Genomic DNA, 18,094 nt, shown 5'->3' on the forward strand with positions numbered 1-18,094 from the left:
TTTTCCTAAAGACGTTCTTGTATTTCTGTTTTATTGAGTTGCTCAGTGGAAAAAAGAATAGTATTTTTCAGTATCATCTCTCTATTAAGGGCTCTTGAGTGTTCCTTTCCAAACAGACTGCACGCAAGAAACAATGAAGCAAAACAGATAGTATATGTATACATTTATTATTACCTGTCGCTGAGTACAGTGTAAGTATTCTAGATGATAAAGGTTTGACGGTCTTGCTGAAGGCATCAGAAACACGAACACATGAAAAAAGGATGAGGGTGTGTGTGTGTGTATTTGTGTCCTCCCTTTCCCTCTCCCCTTAACTTTGCTGGTAATTACTGAAATATAATTGCTCACGTTTAGGAAATCTGCATAAGTATATTTCCAACATTAATTAGTAACTGATCAGTGAGTGCTCAGTATTAATATTGAACTGGAATGGATAAAAGATTAAGCTGATACATGAAGCTACTTTCTCATTCATCTTCACTTAGTAGTCCTGAAAAGCTGTATTCTGTTGCTATAAATAAGTTCAACTTGAAATGTTAGCTCCATGATGTCTTAAATGAATTCTTTAATGCTAACAAAATCGTTTTTAAATACATAATGTTTGCTAATTAGAAGGGAAGCTGAAAGTTTAAATTTAAAATTTTTGTCAATAATCTTGTTTAGGAATATGAAGCGCGGACAGGAAGAATGTATAAACCTCCACCCCCATCAACAAGACGTAAAAACATTGAGTTTGAACCACTTTCAACTACTGCTCTGATTCTGGAGGATCGACCAGCGTAAGTATAATTCTACTGTGGAGTAGGTGATGACTGAATTATTTGTTAGATTATGCTTATGATAAGTTAATCTTCAAGTTTCTTGCACAAAAGTATCATTTGATTATTCTATCCCAAATGATAGTCTAACAAGTACTTCCAGACAGATGTACAACTATTTAGTCTATATAATAAAATTCTTTCTTTAATGAGCCCCATCCTATGACAATGTCATAGGCACCCTTAATCAGGAAAAGTCTCTGAAGACTTTTATGGATTTCTTCCTTGTGCTTTCCCTGCCATCTGAGTGTGCACTCCCCTCTCCTTTCTCCAATTTTGAGGACTTTAATTTCCTAGACCAGTAGGGAAGACTTAATGCTAACAGTTGTCCTGTCAGCAAACTTGGAGAGTGCTCTACTAGAAGAGTCTTTTCAAGTAGTAGGTAAGTAACAGTAGGGAGTGGGAGGAATTGCTTTTAAAACACTAGAAATACAGAATGAGTAATCAGCATTTTTGATTGGAAGGTATCTGACATCTACAGTTAAATGATCTCTTGGTACCAAGATGATAATGAGTTCACTGAAAGTGTTTCTTCCCCCATCCCAATTAAGTCATCTTGCCTCCTTAAAACTTCTGTTGAAGACAAGAAAAAAGCAGCAACTGTAGGTGCAACACTGCTGAGTACAAATACGAACAGTAATGAAAAACAGGTAATAAGCATGCTGACAAGTGGCATCTGGATTACTGTGTCAAATTCTGGCTTCTCTAGTGCAAGACAGACATGGACTTACTGGACAGAGTCCAGCAAAACGCCCAAAAGATGATTAAGGGACTGGCAGATCTCATACAAGGAGAAGCCGAGAGTTGAGACTGTTTAGCCTGGAAAAGAGAAGGCTCAAGAAGAATTTTATCAATGTGTATAAATATTTGATGGGAGGATGTAAAGAAGACAGGCTCTTGTAGTGCTCAGTGACAGGACAAGAGGCAATGGACACAAATTGAAGCAAAGGAAATTCCATTTAAACATAAGAATATATATATAAAAATAAAATAACAAATATAATAAAATACATATTTTTACGTTGTGAGGGTGACTGAATTTTAGAGCAGGTTGACTGGAAAGGTTGTGGAGTCTCTGTCTGTGAAGATACTCAAAACCTGACTGTACAAGGGCTTGAGTAACCTGCTGTAGTTGACCCTAGTTGAGCAGTGGGTTAGGACTAGACAATCTCCAGAGGTTCCTTTCAACCACAACTGTTCTGCAGTTCTGTAATTTTTGGTCTATATTTTCAGCTATACTGCCTTCAGCAATTTGAAGGAAAGAGGAGAATCTCCAGACTAGGAACACATGCTTATGTGGAAAGCAAATGAAGCAAGGCTTTTGGATGGCACCTTGAGAAAGCCTGTGATAGCACTGTTAAGCATTTGCTCTAATGAATTTCAATTAGAACATGGAAAACAGAATATATAGCACTAGAATGTTTCCTTAGAGATTCTCTAGTTTATTTAGTGTTAAAACGGGTATGAATGGAGGTACAGACTGCTGTAAGACTGCATTCTTTCTCTTACTGTGGTGGACAGTAAGATCTGTTGTTAACTGCCTTACTGGTATTTTTTTCTCTACTTTCAAATTTCTCCCTGTTTGAGAAATCAAATATATCTGAATATGCTTTTAATAATGTGGCACTTGCATTTGTTTCAAATTTGAGTACCATCTTGATTGTATAATATGCTGCTATATCTTAAAATCCTAGAAAATAAATTCTGATCTTTCACTAACAGAATTACTAAGAAAATCATTTTTTTTCTACTTGCATAAAAGGAAGTGGGAATCTTTGTTTATCTTGCATATTAAAGTGACAAACTCTTATTTTGAATCCAAGTAGGCTAGAGTTTGGGTAAGAGATTGAGACCCCCATGTTGTGTTCTGTTTTGTTTTGGAATGAGTCCACTGGGATAAAAAGAAGGGTGTATTTGGCACTTAGGTTATCACTGTAGCATCAAAAAACAAATGAATGTGAAACTGGCAAACTGGTAGTTCCACAACAAACTTCCTTAACTTCACCTCCAGATACAAATTAGGTCTAGCCTCCCTTGAATAAAACCATCTTCTCTTCTGACAGTTTAAAGGGAACACCAATACTGAATACTGAATGAAAACCTTTACTACTTATTGAAAATAGACAATCATAAATTTCATGTGGAAAAATGAAGCATACCTATGCTCTATGTTTAATGATTTAAGTATGGATAGGCATAAATGTGATGACACTGTATTAGAAGAAATAAACTATATGAAATGTTAGTGTTTGTATTCTTACTTTATGTGAACTCACTTTCTGTAGTATATCAGAATAATTTTGATAGAAATTCTTAATTCATGAAGGGTTTTTCCTGAGACTGTCCTTGAAGAGTTTGGTTTTGTTTAATAAATTTCTTCCCTTCACTCTCTCAAGGCTGATTTAGTATAGTTAGTTTTGTAGTTCAATCAACTTCACTAGCAGAGTTCTTCATTGCTGTCTTTGCTTCAATGCATACTCTTTATAGGTATAGAGAGTCTTTATAGGACTGGAAGCTACTTGTTGCCCACAAAAATGACCCTCATAATATACTGAGTCTCGACAGAAACTCTGAATTATCATACTAAAGGTTATAGATGTGTATTTTTGTGGGGGTTGTTTGTTTGCTTTGTGGTGTTTCTTAATATGCAAAGTTCTGTGTAATGACACATGTCATTACAGATGTTCAATGAATCGAATAATTTCAGAGAATGGTGACTGAGATGAGCATGAACAAACTTTTTTGCCAGTGATTTATTTTTCTACATGCAAGTTGAAAAGATAAAGAGCTAGAATTTTGGGAGATCTTTGATGTGCCACAGTGTGATTTTTTGGATAGGGTGCTAGTTTCTTCTGCCCTGCTTTAGAGGGAGGCCATAGGAGAACAAATAAACTGAAACAGTAAATATCTGCTCGTTCTGGAAAAAATAGCAGTCTTCCACTACTGTTACTGGAACACTAGTAGTATATCTCCAGAGCTGACCTTAGAGAGAAACTAAGTTAAAACCTGTTTTGAAATGGTTCAGAATTTCATTTGTGTATTGAATTCAGGAACAACTTGTTTTCAGAAATCTTCCTGCCAAATCTGTGGAGGAGGCTTTACGTCACCGACAAGAATATGATGAAATGGTGGCAGAGGCAAAAAAACGAGGTATGTTTACTACCAAAAATCAATCCATCAATCTGTCCCTTTCTTTTTTTTTCTTTTCAACAGTTAAAAAGTAGTAACTTACGGCTTATAGATTACTCTTTATGCTAAAGACAACCTTGTTTGATGTTTATCTCTCTAGTACATGAATGCTCACAATTTAAAACCAGAATTCTGTCCTCAGATTGTTTCCTTGCTCCATAACATAAATAGATTCAGAAGTCAGTGTAAATTCTTTTCCTGTAATTTAAAAACAGATTTTAAAATTGTAATGTGATCAGCTGGAGATGCTGATGCTGTTTGAGATGCTCGGACTTTTCTTTTTTCTCCTTTTTTCCTTTTTTTTAAGTGGCCTTGCTGCAGCTGCTGCTAAAAGATTCTTTTTTTTCCAGGAAATTGTGATCAATTTCAACATGAAGTCAGTTGAAAACTTGTTTTTTCTGACCATCTGTACCTAAGTGAACTTTCTTATTCTCACTAGTTTTGTGGGTTTTCTTTTTTAATTAAACATAGCTGTAGCATTATGTACTATGTCAATTTACGAATAGTTTGTTGAAAATAACCAATGACTGTTATAAGGACTTCTGCAGGGGTCCACTTCATGTCTAGTATTCAGGGAATAAGCTATTTTAAGAATCTATGCTGCACGTTTTACTTGAGCTGTTGTTACTCAGATAAAAGCTTCAGAAGCGATCGAGCCTCTGTATGGATTTGGGTAATCTTACACGGTTCTGTGTATGTGTGCCCTAGTACTCATTAAATAAACTGCTATGCACAGAGCTTCCAGAAAGACTTCCTGCAGCTAGCTAGCCAGGTCTGTTTACTGAGGATGCAAGTTTACTGTGTTGGTATGTGTAACGGAGCTGATGTAGAGCTGCTTTGAAAAGAGCACATCTTGCCATTTCACAGCAGTTCTTGATGATGTTGATTGATGTTAAGATAGAAGGTCTGTTTTTGCTACTAGCCATTTTAATAGGAGGGATTTAGAAATGGTTCATTTTAGCAGAAGGCAAAATAACTCTTGCTTTTCTCTTGTTCAGGAATATTAGTTGCTTTGTTTTATATTTTTCAGTCCTCTTCCTGAAATGAAATATGCAGATAAGTAATCCTTTTAGATGGAAGTTCCAGTAGTCTTTGAATAATTCGAAAATGGATATAAAATAGTTTCTGTTTAAAAGTGCAATCTGTAGTTACTGCTAATCTAAATGTGGAAGTAAGTATATTTTGGGTAGGCATGAAATTCACTAGAACAACAACAATGCTGACAGTATACTTACTAGTCCTTCTGCACACTGCAGAAGAAAGTGCTAGTAGTGTTCTAGTCAGATTTTTTTCCTGGTCCAAGCTGTTTTCTATTTAATTAACTTAAAAATAGTTTCTAATCTTCAAAGAATGATCTTTAAATAGGTTTCTCAGGAGTTTATTTAAAATAAACCAAACACTTTTTTGAGACTGATAATTTGATGGCATGTAGAAAAAGTTGCAGGAGAGCTTCACCTGCATTTTTGTGTTCTTTAGTAACATCCTTCAGATGTTATTACTCAGTGTATTTCTGAGGAAAAGCTGACTGTAATGTATAGTTTCTGAGAAATTGATCTATTGGTAGCTAGAAGAGTTGATCTTATTCTAGCATTTAAAGCTCCAGAATTTTCTGAAAAACAGTGGAACATGTTACTTGAATGCTTTTATTTGAAGGTGCATATGTCTCTTATAAGGAGGAATTAATTTAGATAATCTATTTAAGAGCAGTACTCTGACATTATGTAGAATGGTACACAGTAGATGTGTTCTGTTAGGATTATTTTGTGTTTTTGAAGTGTAGGCTAACTCAGAGCTTTCTCACCAAATAGATTTACCCACTGAAGACTAACTACATATTTGGCAGTTGACGCAAAATACAAACTGMGCATATCTGACATAGAAATAGCTTAGCTACAATGGATATGGAATTTGATACTGTTCTTTCTCTCTCCTTCCTCCAACCCCTAATCACTTTTCAGAGTAGGAYGTGTAGTAACCACTTAAACAAACAAACAAACAAAAGAAAACACCTTTTCTGTTTTTCTGAGAATTGATTTGATATTACTTGCAATCAGTAGAAACAGCCAGTAGTGGATAGCTCACAGAAATGTAATTTAACCTTGATCCTTCAGGTGTCATCTAAATTATTAGATAAATAATTCAAATGTTAAATACACTAACAGAATTTTTAATATATTCTATTTAACAGAAATTAAAGAAGCACATAAAAGGAAGAAAATAATGAGAGAGCGTTTCAAGCAAGAAGAGAATATCGCTAGTGCTATGGTGGTTTGGGTCAATGAAATACTACCTAACTGGGAAGGCATGTAAGTAAAGTTCTGTTGTATAAATGAGGTACATATGGCTTGTATTGTTTCTCCTCTGAAAACAGAAGAACCACATACCATATTTTCCTTTTTCTTCCTGTTCCATCAAAGTCCATTGCCATGATATAATATGATGTCATTACAGAGTAACATGAAATCTGCTTTCTCAATTTCCTGTTTTTTTTTTTTTTTTTGTTTGTTTGGTTTTTTTGTTTGTTTTTTGTTTTTTGCTGTTTGTGGGTTGGTAACACATCCCCCTCCTCCATGGGGTTTTAGCATAAGCAGAGATCTATGAATTTTGATTTGGAAAATAGTATATTATTTTTCTTGTAAGTTACTCAATGAATTCAGAAAACACAATTGGGATTTTTTTTTTCTGCTTCACTATCTTAGGCGTGCTACCCGAAGAGTTCGAGATCTGTGGTGGCAGGGATTACCTCCAAGTGTACGTGGGAAGGTTTGGAGTCTAGCTGTGGGAAACGAATTGAATATCACTCCTGGTATGCCTTCACAGATAATATTTTTATGCAAGATTAAGTTGGTCATCTTCAAATAAAAACCTAAATTAGGGCATATTTGCTTTTAAAATAATTCTGTTCCACAACCTGGAAAGCAGGAGCATGTGCTTTTCTTTCTTTTTTTTCTTTTTTCTCTTTTTGKTTTTTGTCTTATTTTTGTGTTTTGAGCCAGGGAGAGTCAGGGAGGTGGGTTTTGAACAATGAAACAGACATAGCTTTTAAAGCTATGGAAATAGGGTGCAATATCTGCTTATAAAAATATTTTAGTTGTCTTAAGAGTTCTTAAACATGTAGTTCCCAAGAAAACCTTTGTTTAAAATTGAGAATTTTTAACTATGATTTGGGGGAAGGGCAGAGGTTGCTTTAATATTTCTTAACTAATGATTCTGGTGAGCTAGAAGTGCTTCTTCTAACCCATTCAGAAAAGAATACAAATACAAATGATTTAAGACATGATTGTCAAGATTTAATTTTTTATTTTCCTCTTGAGACTTGAATTTTCATCCCAGAAGAAAGCACAATTTAGTGCAACATATAAAACTGTACAGTGGTACTCCAGTACTTACAGATTTCTGTCCAAATGTAAGATGAAACCAAGCAGCAACAGCAAAGCCAAACATACCTTATGTGTTTTTATTCTGGAAGGGCACTTCTGTTACTTCTCTCTCTCTCTCTCTCTTTTTTTTTCCCCCAGAACTCTATGAAATCTTCTTATCTAGAGCTAAGGAACGGTGGAAAAGCTTCAGTGAGACAAGTTCAGAGAATGACATAGAAGGTAAGGTCTTTTGAATCCTAGATGTTTTTTTATTACTGTATTTTTATTTATTTATTTTTACAACTCCACAAAATCTCTCAAGTTCAGCTGTAATGTAGCGATAGGAACACTTATTCAAAGTTACCGAGTGATCTCCTCCTTAAATATTTGCTTCTCCTTCTCTCTCCCCCTCCCCCCCATAACCAGTCGGTGAGTGAAGAGCCCAGCAGTACTTGCTATTTCAATAAAGATGCATTAAAATATTGCATGTGCTAATTCACTTTCAAATGACTGTTTTATTTTCTTCTGAAATGCTGAAATTCCAGCACTACACTATCTTGAAAATTTTTGATACAATGCAGAGAAATTARGAAAATTGGTTGTAATGAGCTGCAAAATTAACTAGGTTAGGAATGAAGAAAAGAACAAAGAGGAAAAAAATAAATTTTAGTGTGTGCAGTTGCTTAGCTCTGCTTAGATGATTTGTGTGTTGACATCTAGATCACTTTCTGCAGAAATATCCCCCCTACAATTTTGGGAAAGGAAAAAAGTTGWTTCTGATTTTGGTTGTGGAACTGAAAGGTAAAGAGCATGTAACATACTGAATCCAGACTGCCTTTCCTCCCAAATCCATTAAATGAAGATGTTACCACATTTCTTACATCTGTGCCTAATCTGGAAGTACTCATGTGATGGAGTTTTATCACTGGCCTGTGGATATTCTTTCAGTTAAAAATAGCATCAGTAATGTGCTTTTAATAGCGGATATATCCTTGTCACCATTACTAACTTCTTGTGCTGTTAACGCTTTTTTGTGTCTTTTTTTTTAATGGTACTGTCTTATGTGACACTGTCAGTACCAGCTGCCATGAAATAACTATTTTCTGAGTTAGTCTTTCAGGAAAGAAAATGTCATTGTAATGCAAGAAATACTTTTGTTTGCYTTTCCTCATAGTCAGTCTTGATTTACAGTCTGTTTTGACAGTAAATTATTCAGGCCTTCCTTAGACTGCATCTGTAACTCATCTGAAATTCATCTGAGACAAACTGTAAAAACTTGTGCATGTATAYGACTGTAAGCTTAGCCTTGGAAAATACATTTGGAATGTCCCTTGGCTTGTATGTGTAGTGGAGAGGGGGTTGTTTTTTCTGTGTTTTTGGGGGAGAGAGGGAGACAGAGTGGGGGAAGGCTTAGGTACCTTCCTTATTTCAGAAAGGTGGTGGTAGTTCTGGATGAGAACGAAAGGAAGGAAACACTGTATTTTCTAAAACATCTGACACAATCAAAACAGTTTTAAGGGAAAGCTCAAACCAATGGGTCTAGATAAAGAGCAAGTCAACCTATTGTTTTTATTAGGAATYTTTGCTAGCAAAGTCTGAAAAAAAACAATTGCTTCTGCCTTCTTTAACATGTTTGAGCAGCTCTGACTTTATTTTTCTGTCTGAGTATCCTTAACACTTTCCTTTGGTAGATGAAGATTAAGCAGAGAGAGGGTTTTTTTTTTGTGCCTTGGAGTGAAGAATTTGGTTGGTCAAAAGATGTTATGTGCTAGATCTGCTCAGAAGACCTGCAGCAAGTGCTTTAGTTCACTGAACTAAACTTCTTGCATAAATCCAGAGTTTCTTGTGCTTTGTATTGTAACTTTCCATCTTCCTTGGCCCTCATAGTGATTAAGTGGATGTTACCGAAATGAACCTGATTCTGATAATACCTGGCTCTTTGAAAGAAAAGAGGGAGATTAAGCAGCAGTTCTTGAACTTCTTGTAAATGGTGTACATCCTTTCTCTGTAATTTGACTTCTTTTTCTCCAACAAATTTGCCTAGTATGGCCTGTGGTAGTCCCAGCTCCTCTTGACTCCTTCTGTGACTATCTTCAAGCTTTAGGAGGGCTAGAAAAAAAATGCTGCTTTCCAGGTTTCAGCAAAGCTGGTCCTTTTAAGCCTATTCATCAAATTCTGCAAGCTTCCAGTTCCCAGATGGCTCTCGCCTCCTCTAGTTYAAACACTCAAGAGTGCTTTTAACAAAAAGCCACGTGTATTTTCTCCTCACTGTTGCTACTATTTGCACTATGTCCCTATATAGAGGACAGAATATAGATGACTTGAGTGCCAGCTGAAATCCTTCTGGACCTTCTTGAGTGAATGCTGCCTGCCTGCCTTTGATTTGAAGAGTGCTAGTCCTAAGGATGCAAGGAACTCGTTTGAGCCAAGTGAGAGCTAATGAGAGCTCATAGGTATAACTTGCAGAAGTTACACTACTTGGCAAATTCAAAAATTTAGGTGAAGCACCACACATTTTTAGGTACGTTCAGTAAAACTGGAACATGGTGGAACATGAGACAAGCATGGCATGTACCTGGCTGACTTTGCAGGTGGAAGAGTGTTGGCTTTCTTGAAATAAGGACTAATCATCTATCTTCGTGTTCCCCCCCCCCCCCCAAGATACAGAATATACTTTAATGCTGTTGATTAAAGTGAGCCATCAACACATGAGCCAAAAACATGAGTAAGGTGAGATCTTGCAGGATCATGTTTAGAGCAAGAGCAATAACCTCACTCTGTTCTTAAACTTAAGTGGAGTAACTGTTCTTACACAGTAACTGAGGAGAGAAAGCAGTTCTGAGGGCTGGGCAAAGTTGAAGTGCTACTGAATACAGTGGCAGTATGGGCCTGGATAGGGTGTTACGCAGAAATAAAAGGTAACTTGTTTTAAATCTGAGTGACATAAAGGTGTATRACTTGAAGATGAGGAGTGGACAGAGGCAGTAATTACTGATAGTTTCCCTCACTTTCTAGAGTGGGTAGTATAAACCTGGTATCAGCGAAGAGTATTTAATGTAGCTCTTAAACTACAGCTATATAGAAATACACTTGAAGAACAAGAACTATTAACCTTTTTCCTTAGAGTTTCTATGTGCCTGTGGCAGACTTACTCTGAAGTCTGTGGAATTCAGTGATATTTTCTGCTTGCAGATGCAGGTGCATCTGTTGCTGATCGTGAGGCGAGCCTGGAACTAATTAAGTTGGACATATCACGCACATTTCCATCCCTGTATATTTTTCAGAAGGTGAGATTTCTGTAACTTGACTTAAGACAATTTGAAACTTTTGAATAGTTAAACAGGCAAATGTGGCTGGCCAAATGCTTTTTAGAAGCTGTTTGTTTAAACTAAATGACTAATATTAGTCATACATAAAACAGCAAATAGCCTTCCGTTCTGTTTTTGACAATAAGGTAGGACACTTACTATGATAAAGTTGTCTTGCTGTTTGGACAGTTATAAATATGAGGTATTATGAGGCTTTTTCTCCAGGAAAAAAATGCATGCAGATCCTATTAATGTTTATGAAGTTACTAACATTTAATAGTGAGAATATTTTTACTAGAAATCTTAATGTGTTTTAGTACGCATTTTAGTTTAAAAACTTACATATATTATGTGCACATGCATATATAAAAACTCACATTACTGTAATACAATAACTTTTGTTGTTAAAAGTTAAAACATTCAGTGTCTCTTAAAGAGAAAAAACAACCCTATATCTGCACCYGATATCCTCAATTTCCATTTTATGCTGATTGCCAGGGAATTATTTCATATTGAATTACTGTTCTGTTACTTTAATGTCGTAAAAGCATGAAAGGTGATGCTTATAGTAAAAGAGGTATCTTTCAGAATGTGAACAGAGCAATAATTCACTGTCACTTCCGCATATTTAACTGGTTTGTTACCTACTTCAATTTATGCAACAACTCTGAAAAGTTTTTTCCCTCCCCCCTCTTCCCTCCCCTTGCATTAGGGTGGTCCCTATCATGATCTCCTGCATAGTGTTTTAGGAGCATATACATGTTACAGACCGGATGTGGGATATGTAAGTATTTGCAGTAAAAATATCTGTAGTGTATCACAGATGCTTAAACACCATATATCAGAGTATACTACAGAACTAGGTTCTCTAAACTTTATGCTGCTAGCACTTCAAAAAAAGTTAAACTTTAGCACTTACTCATTGTATAGTAGTTACAATGATGATAGTACTTAAATTAAATAGCTGAAAACTTGCTGAATTTTAATACTGAGTGTACTGTCTGGCTTGCTCTGGAAATTTTTTGAATTTATGTATTCACAAGACATTCTAGTCCCGGTAGACACAGAGTAACTACAGAAGAAACTGCCAGCAGGCTTCCAGTAAGCTCTTGCCCCTGTTCTAGCCTAGTGTTGCTCCCACTGCTGCTATTTCCACAGTGACACTCTACTTCACTTGCTTCACATCTTAGAATCCAGACACTCTATATTGGTGTTTCAGTATCAAAGGTTGATCAGCTCAGATGAGTTCTGTGGAGATAAGATTACTTGCAGCAAAAACCTTAATATGTAAAAATCTAACATATCTTTTAATGGTGTCAGCTGACAGAAGCAGTTAAATAACAACCAGATGGTGACTTTTCTTTTTGTTTCTTGTGAAGCTAGGAATACCTTTTAGAAACTTATTAATCACTTCTAAGCTAAAGCACTTGAAGAGTTTTAAAAGATGGATCCATCAGACAAAGCATTAAATACCACAGGGTATGTTTTCGCTCCAAGTCAAACATGCTTAGGACTCTGCATCAGTATCTAGTTGGCTTTTCATTTAAAGTGTTTTTTTCACCTCGGAATTCTGTCATCTGTGATCTCATTTTTGGAGACCTTTCCATACCCTTTCAGTGAGATTACAAACTGAGGTTTTGAGGCTGCTTGTTCCCATGGTGGAGGTTTARAAGGCAGTAAGTATTTTTTCATGGATAGGCCCGTCTCTTTTTTTCAGTAGAAGTGGATGATGAAACCATTTCAGCTAGCCTGTATATTTCTGATTATACACTTTTCTTGATGTTATCTTGGTAGTGAACATAATGCAGTTTTATTTCCACACCCCTCCRTCCCATAAAAAAGGGAAGCTGATGAATTTTTTTTTTGATACACATTAATGCTTTCATTCTAATTAGTTAAAATAATCTGTGCATTTTATTAAATTAGGAGCTGGCATCATAGATGCCCAGAAAGAGCAAAGTAATCATAATTGCAGATTAAATTAGTAGAATGTTTTTTTAGAATAACAAGTATTCAGATCATCAGTTAACAAGAGTAATATTTACTTTCATTGGAGACTAAAGTTGCTGAGAGAATGTGAATGTGGAAAAAAGTAATACTTGCACTGTAGCTAACTACTTAAAAACTAGTTTTATGCATGTGAAAAAGTAGTGTTTGGTGACTGGGAAGGTCTGTATTGACTGTTGTGAAATAATTTTGTCTCAATTCCAACATATTTGTCTGGGTCTAAACTGTCCCATATGCGACTCTCTTTCTCTGTGTCTGCTTTTCCCATAGCTTAACAATAAACTTCAGGCCAAGTTTTGTCTCCTGTGAGCTTTGCATTCAGCCTATGTGGTTATAACTTTCTTGCATTCCAAGTCTGCAAGGACTTGTGATTATAACACCTCCCAGAATTTTCATCAAACATCTAAAACTTGTATCTGAAGAAACACTCGCTTTCTTGTTGAAATCTAATCGATTGCATGCACAGAAGATAYCCATGTTGTTCTGTGTTCATATGGAAATGTTAGATAATGGTATTTGATATATTACTGACTGTAAATATTTGCGCTTCAATGATGTACAATGTACTGAACCTACTTACCTGTGTTTGCCTGATGCTTTTCCCCTACTGAAGGTACAAGGGATGTCCTTCATTGCTGCTGTGCTCATTCTCAATCTGGAAGAGGCAGATGCTTTCATTGCCTTTGCTAACCTTCTAAACAAGCCATGCCAGCTGGCCTTTTTCCGTGTGGATCACAGCATGGTATGCACATAGTTTTCTGGTTTTGAAACTCAGTCTTTTGACTTGAAGCAATCAAGTGATTATTAGTGACTTCCTTTTCATTCCTTTGAATAATGGAAAACTTTAACCTGTGGTTACAAGATTGAAAGCACCTAATCTATAGATTAGATTCTAGTCCCTTTAACATATCCTACTTTGACTTTTCTCTAGAAACACTTAAGTGTGACACTTAATCTAAGAAGTCACATTATACTGTGTTGAGATCCTCTGTTCTGGTTGTTTCTGTGTTGCTTTATAGCTCATTCTTTTTAAGACTGCTTATGAGTTGCATTACTGTCTCTACAGATGCTGAAATACTTTGCAGCCTTTGAAGTATTCTTTGAAGAAAATCTTCCCAAATTGTTTCTTCATTTCAAATCATACAGTCTTACTCCAGACATATATTTGATAGACTGGTGAGTTCAGAGAACATAGTATATCTAACCTTACAGCTGTTGAAACACTTCCCATTTTTGCTACAGGTTTTTTCAACAATGGAAGTACAACATAAAGACTTGTTGGGTGTATGTGTACTTAAGCTTTCTAGGTTTTGTATAAGGCAGGCCACACGGATTTTGTAACTGCAGTTCCTTTGGCAGGATTTAAACATGAACTAGGATTAGGAGAGACGTCTATTCAGATAGGAAATGAGACATGGAGGACTTCTGCAGGTCTATGTTGTTGTTGCAGGTAATAATCATTTATTTGTAATGTGAAAAGAGAACTGCAGCTGTTCTATAACTGATCATAAGTGACTTGATGAAATGAACATGATCTGCTACTGTAGAATGTAAGAGGAAACTCTGAAAGGAATATAAAGTAGAGGCAAAATGAAACAGTTTTTGGTTCAGGAGGGGATAAACTTGAAAGTAAGATTAACATTTTGAGTTACTGAATGTTCTAAAGCAGGGTATTGAACTATGCTGTGTACCACAATGCAAGCACCCTGCAAATGCATGCAGTGCATTTTTTATCTCTATATATCTATATATATATAGATACATTTTCTTTTCCCAAACTTGGATGTAAACTTGAAATATATCATGGAAATGCAGTTGCCAGATTCATTAGTGTGTCAGTGGGCTGTAGCCTACCATATCCAGCCTTCTGTAGGGAATATTTGAAACTTSTGGACTTGGTTTAAAAAACAAATGATGAATAGAGCTATTTTAGCTGTATAGKCCAAGTATCACACTTTTGATCTTTATATAGTGTACCTCATTTAAGCGTAAAGATGCTTGTAACTTTTCTAGCTAGAGCTTCCTAAAGGAGGTTGCTTTCAAATGGAAAATTTCCTGTAGCATGAAAAGTTTCAGAGGAGTTACGATTTGAAGAGCTGGGGACTTGTGTATCTTTGAAATAAGGAAAAAAAAAAGTGAACACTTGAGACATAACTTTTCATCTGCTTTCTCTCAACTAATGTAATTCAGATTTAAAGGAAGTGATATTTCATGTTTCTGAAATACATTAAAATTATACTGTTCCTTTTTTCCTCCCCCTTAATTGTAGGATTTTTACGCTCTATAGCAAGTCGCTACCACTTGATCTGGCCTGTCGTGTCTGGGATGTTTTCTGTAGAGATGGGGAAGAATTTTTGTTTAGGACAGGATTAGGAATCCTTCGATTATATGAAGATATTCTCCTACAGATGGACTTCATTCATATAGCACAGTTTCTAACAAAACTTCCAGAAGACATTACATCAGAAAAGCTTTTTAGCTGTATTGCAGCTATTCAGATGCAGAATAGTAACAAGAAATGGGCACAGGTGAGTTTTTTGGTTATAAATCTCAGAACACTACATGGGGCACTTCTCTCAGTAATTACTTTTTGCTGCATGTCTGACTTCACAGTGATGGTTAATGCTGTATTTGGGGCCTCACCTCTGATGTGGGATGCATCAGAAGCTCAGACTTTGTCATTGAGATGGTTTCTCTTTTTTTTTTCCTTTTTTTTTTTTTTTTTGAAAACAAATTCAGCACTGAAACTAACTTATTTGGGAAGTAATAAAACAGTTGCTGAGGAATCCTTAGTTTCTAGTACAGATTTATATGCCAAGCAAGAGAAAGAGAATGATGAATGCTTTAAACCAAAGTTCCTTTCTGCCTCAAACTGACCAAATATGCAGTCTAAAGTGAGTTGTATGTACCCTTTTGAAMAAAATTTCTGTTCATGCAGTTCTACGTTTTGGCTTTCAACATTCATTTCCCATCTCTGTTCTGCATACTTGAATACATCTAGATTCTGATGGGAAAATATCTGAGTAACAAAGAACTAGAGTGGTTGCAAGTGAAACCTCTACGAAGTGAAAACAGCAAAATAGTCTTGTTTGGCAGAAGATAGGCTTTTTCTTGGCTCAATTGCTAATGCAAACTGATGCGAAGTAAAGGAGTACTTAGGATGGGTCTGCCTCACTGTTATATCCCCATATTCAGGAGATCAGTTCTGCACTGGAGCATTTCCTGAGATGGAAGAGAATTTTTGAATAGAACTGATAAGAGTTAGTGGTAATTGACTCTTCTGTCTAGTGTCTCATTTCAGAAATTAGTCTCTGTGTTGGTACTGTGACTCTTAATATTGGTCTTTATTAGATTAGCCTGTTTATATTCATTAAATAATTTACATTTCCAGGTGTTTGCCTCACTAATGAAGGACAACAAGGAAGGGGACAAGAACCATAGCCCAGCACTGAAAAGCTAATCATCATAATGTAGAGGTCAATTGAAAATGTGGAAAACCACTTGATGAAAAAGGACTTTTTTCCATCACTTTTATGTGGAAAGCCACTGTAGAAAAGTGTGAGAAATGAGAAAGCCAATATAGCTCTCAGTGAAGTAATGAACTGATGAAATCTTCAGCCTTTTGCCAGTATTAGCTTTTTTTGTGGGAAGATCTGTTTCACACAGCATACTAAAACCTATGAAACTGAGAAGGGGGGAGTACATATTTAATACTTAAAAAAAAAAAAAAAAATCAGCTCAATGCAATAAACATTTGTAATAACTTCTGTTGGTACTTTAAAAAATTTTTGAGGCATAACTTTTTTACAAATACCACAAAGGCACTTTTTGGGGGGTGAGGAAAATGCTAAATCTTAAGGCCCCAAAACTGCTATCCAGACCAAATGCTTTGGTACAAACATTACCTCCAAAATTACCATTTAAAAGTACTGAGGACCAAATAAGGTTGTTTGGTATATGTATGTGCAAGGTGGATAAGATTTGGGAAGGGGTATTGTTACTTACTTGTTTTTAAGTTACAGCTTCATTCTTCAGTCTGGGCAAATGTAATTAACTCAGGAAATGTGGAAGCATTGCGCCATAACCATTTTGAACAATTTTTTTTTAATTAAAGTGATAAGATCAGGGCTATTCTCAGTGTGTACAGCTTCAAAATGAATGGTGTTAAGCGTTTGCTTTGGTGTATTAGTTGTGCAGCTTATTAAAAATGGAGTGGGTATTCTGTGAATGGGTTTTGCCACCAGAAGTTTTACTTCATTAAGCTATTCTCAAGTAAGAGAGATATGCCTGTATGTACTGGTAAACACTAGAAATTGATAAAGCTATCTACAGACTTTGTATTGGCAAAGGAGCATCCACCTTTAACACTTCAGAATAATGCAGACATGGAATAAGTTTTTTAACTATCTTTTTATTAYTGTGCAATACTGAAATCCGAAAAGCATATGGTATTGTGATGCTTAATTATTTACCAGCTTTTAACTGTGAGAAATAATGTCATGCAGTACATTTCACAGCAGGTATTTTCAATGTTTCCTATTCTCAAAGAAGCACCATACAACTTTTGATTGTAGAGATTGGAAATTTGAAATGGATAGCACTGCAGGTGAGGAACACTTGCACTCTCTTGGTCCGTTTTTGCTAATATTTAATGTAAATAAATTCCTTACATGTGGGTTTTTGTAACTGGTCCCTCTGTGGAAATCAAGTCAAAACTATAACTGCATATTTTAAGTGCAGGAGGTTTTCAGTTGTCTGGTGTTTAAAAGCAGAGTCTACATAACTTGGGGTAAAGATTTAAATTAGTGTGGTGTAACTTACATTGCTATCTGAATTCAAAGCTACATATATATTACTCATAACATTACAATTTGAACTTTAAAYGTCAAATTTTTCTTAACTTATGTATTCACTACTTTAATTGGATTCAATTTGTCATATATTTTTGTGTTAACTTGTACAGTTTTCTTACTTTTCAAGTATAAATCCCTGTATATAACTGTAAATAGAAGGATCAAGCCTTCCTTTAAGACCACTAGTAACAGTTCCTGTGTAAATAAAACTTATAGCAGAAGTCTTGTGTGGTTCTTTTCGAGGATGTTTGCTCAGAAGAGGAAGAACGAAACACAAACAACCCCCCTTACCTAACGTGGGTCCGTACGTAGGTGGCGAGTGTCCTACAGAGCTAGCAGTGTTGTGTTGGACGTTACAGCGTGCGGGCASTGCTGCACTCGCCGGCTGGATGTCTGAACGCTGCGACCCTGGGCTGTGCTTTTATGTTAAGCAGCTGCCTCCTTTTTTTTATTCCCCCCTTTCTTCCCTCCCCCCGTTATCTGGGGCGATGAGATGGCGCTGACCCCGGTGGTAGGCTTTTTCCCGTTGGGGTATGTTAACGTTTACAGCTGCGGCGCGA

General features: G+C 36.0%; 1 protein-coding gene across 2 annotated transcripts; it reads left to right on the top strand.

Moving 5' to 3' along the window:
- Window positions 1–662: 662 nt before the first annotated feature.
- On the top strand, window positions 663–17,755 carry TBC1D12 (TBC1 domain family member 12). 2 transcript variants are annotated; one of them, XM_085325699.1, is made up of 11 exons: window positions 663–779; window positions 3,886–3,968; window positions 6,196–6,313; window positions 6,707–6,813; window positions 7,526–7,606; window positions 10,559–10,653; window positions 11,387–11,458; window positions 13,295–13,423; window positions 13,748–13,857; window positions 14,951–15,209; window positions 16,073–17,755. In XM_085325699.1, exons 1-11 carry the CDS (start codon window positions 688–690, stop codon window positions 16,139–16,141), a joined length of 1,215 nt encoding a protein of 404 aa, XP_085181825.1. In that variant the 5' UTR covers window positions 663–687; the 3' UTR covers window positions 16,142–17,755. The 2 variants fall into 2 exon arrangements, with proteins under 2 accessions (XP_085181825.1, XP_085181826.1); XM_085325700.1 differs by lacking the exon at window positions 13,295–13,423.
- The last annotated feature ends 339 nt before the right edge of the window (window positions 17,756–18,094 follow it).

The sequence above is a fragment of the Rhea americana genome, unplaced genomic scaffold, assembly GCF_003343005.1.
Source record: "Rhea americana isolate MKP2758 unplaced genomic scaffold, rheAme1 scaffold_122, whole genome shotgun sequence".
Taxonomy (NCBI): domain Eukaryota; kingdom Metazoa; phylum Chordata; class Aves; order Rheiformes; family Rheidae; genus Rhea; species Rhea americana.